The sequence below is a fragment of the Tachysurus fulvidraco genome, chromosome 12 (genome assembly GCF_022655615.1).
Source record: "Tachysurus fulvidraco isolate hzauxx_2018 chromosome 12, HZAU_PFXX_2.0, whole genome shotgun sequence".
Classification (NCBI taxonomy): Eukaryota; Metazoa; Chordata; class Actinopteri; order Siluriformes; family Bagridae; genus Tachysurus; species Tachysurus fulvidraco.
The window spans coordinates 25,248,485-25,250,984 of record NC_062529.1 but is presented as its reverse complement, the minus strand read 5'-3'; the positions used below and the strand labels follow the sequence as shown (position 1 = coordinate 25,250,984).

The 2,500-nt window shown below is 46.6% G+C and overlaps 2 protein-coding genes across 5 annotated transcripts in view; one reads left to right on the top strand and one right to left on the bottom strand.

Annotated features, from left to right (window-relative positions):
* Positions 1-2,500, top strand: part of rab3gap2 (RAB3 GTPase activating protein subunit 2 (non-catalytic)) — a 23,126-nt gene that overhangs the window by 9,309 nt on the left and 11,317 nt on the right. For all 4 annotated transcript variants that reach the window (XM_047821251.1, XM_047821252.1, XM_047821250.1 and 1 more), the window contains 5 exons: positions 196-260; positions 668-758; positions 967-1,088; positions 1,347-1,551; positions 2,315-2,412. In XM_047821251.1, coding sequence (XP_047677207.1) covers positions 196-260; positions 668-758; positions 967-1,088; positions 1,347-1,551; positions 2,315-2,412 — 581 coding nt within the window. The remainder of the gene's footprint in view (positions 1-195; positions 261-667; positions 759-966; positions 1,089-1,346; positions 1,552-2,314; positions 2,413-2,500) is intronic.
* The window catches only part of iars2 (isoleucyl-tRNA synthetase 2, mitochondrial), a 22,222-nt gene continuing 21,864 nt past the window's right edge, over positions 2,143-2,500 (bottom strand). Inside the window, exon 24 of the transcript XR_007144488.1 lies at positions 2,143-2,179. The gene's annotated coding sequence lies outside the window, so the exon portion shown is untranslated. The remainder of the gene's footprint in view (positions 2,180-2,500) is intronic.

The window sequence follows — 2,500 nt, the reverse complement described above, 5'->3', positions numbered from 1 at the left end:
GTGACATGATGAGTGCTGATGCAGTTACACTCAGCACCCTGACTAAAATGACCACATTAAACTGATTAACATCGTTCACTTATTAAACAACAACAACGTTTATTTAATGTGGAACTTCCGTCTGCAGTAGAAATGATTTTGTTCTCGCGTTATGATTTTGTTTTGTCACGTTAATGTTCGGCCTTTGATGCACAGATCTTCTGGAAAGTGAGGCTCAGAGCGTCCTGCTGGAGATCAAACACCCTGCGGTTAAGAAACAGGTCTCTCTCACACACACACACACACGCGCACAAACACGTGCACACACACACAGCACACACACACGCACACATGCACACACACATGCGCACAAACACACACGCACACACACAGCACACACACGCACACACGCACTTATGCACACACACGCACACATCCTCACATGCACGCGCGCACACACACGCACTTATTCACACATACACGCACACATCCTCACATGCGCGCGCGCACACACACACAAGTAATTTTTTTTTGACATGATCCCTTCCATAATCCCAGCTCCTAAAGTTTACTTGTGATTGTAAGCCCAAGGTCACACAGATGTAAGGTGTAAAGACCTTCTGTATGTGTTAATAACAGGCGCTGGGGTCTCTGCTGTGTAAAGACCTTCTGTATGTGTTAATAACAGGCGCTGGAGTCCCTGCTGTCCAGTAAGAGCGCTCCGGTCTCATGTCTCATCAACATCATCAGAGCTTTATCACGGAGCATCAAAGAACAAGGTGAAGACATTTACACACTTTTACACAGCTTTTTATTTTAGCTTATACTTCTGTATTATACAGGTTATTTATTGTGTATGTGTGTGTGTGTGTGTGTGTGTGTGTGTGTGTGTGCGCACGTGTGTGTGTGTGTGTGTGTGTGTGTGTGTGTGTGTGCGCATGTGTGTGTGTGTGTGTGTGTGTGTGCGCATGTGTGTGTGTGTTGCAGATCCCGAGGCAGTGGATGAATCATTGCTGCAGTTGTGTTCGTCTCAACTGAAACTCCTGCAGCTCTACACTGATGTTCAGCTCCTTCACTCACCTGATACCTCACCTACTGAGCCTGAAACTGTGAGACACACACACACACACACACACACACACACACACACACACACTGAGCCTAAAACTGTGAGAGACACACACACACACACACACACACACACTGAACCTAAAACTGTGTGAGACACACAAAAACGATCTAAAACAAAATTCTTGATGTATCTCATTTTCTTGTGTAGATGATTTACAAATAAATCCTTCTCTCTCTCTCTCTCTCTCTCTCTCTCTCTCTCTCTCTCTCTCTCTCTCTCTCTCTCTCTCTTACAGCCCGCAGTGCCTGGTACTGAAGATGACGTTGCTCGAATCCAGCCAATCCTGCGGCGATATGCAGAGCTAAACTCCCGCCCCTCTGTGTCATTCGCTCAGGACGAGGCGAGGCCACTGCCAGTCAAAACCTTTCTGTCGCAGTTAGTGTGTGAGGGCGGAGAGCTGCGACTCATCAGGGGCTCGGACACAGACTGGACACAGCTAGGTCTGGGAACACACACACACACACACACACAGATGAATGTTTTTTTCCTTTAACTCTCTCTAAAGCTTTTTTACAGTGTGTGTAATGATGTGTTGTTTAGTCTTTGTCCCACTACTGTTACCATGGTTCATTCATTCATTCATTCATCTTCTACCGCTTATCTGAACTTCTCGGGTCACGGGGAGCCTGTGCCTATCTCAGGCGTCATCGGGCATCGAGGCAGGATACACCCTGGACGGAGTACCAACCCATCACAGGGCACACACACACACTCTCATTCACTCACACACACACACACACACACACACACACACACACACACACACACACTCACACTACGGACAATTTTCCAGAGATGCCAATCAACCTACCATGCATGTCTTTGGATCGGGGGAGGAAACCGGAGTACCCGGAGGAAACCCCCGAGGCACGGGGAGAACATGCAAACTCCACACACACAAGGTGGAGGCGGGAATCGAACCCCCAACCCTGGAGGTGTGCGGCGAACGTGCTAACCACTAAGCCAGTGTCCCCCCACTATGGTTCATCAATCTATGATTTTTTTTTTTTTACATATCAGCTGGTAGAACACACACACACACACACACACACACACACACACACACACCTACTGAGCCATGTACAGGGCATAACCTGCTGACATGAGAATAATCAACAAAAGTAGTGTGAACAAATAATAAGTTTGTAAAAGCATTTACATTAATAAGTTAAATTAAATAAGATGTGTGTGTGTGTGTTCTAGGTAGCTTCCTGTTTTGGGGATGTCTTTCTGGACAGAGTCCACTGGAGCGAGTGTGTGAGACGCTACAGCAGAGTGGCATCAGCCCTCAGCAGCTACTGGTGAGATGATGATGATGATGATGATGATGATCTTTACCAGTCTACCAGTTGACTGTCTTTATTATTTTAGTTTCCTGCTACAATGTTA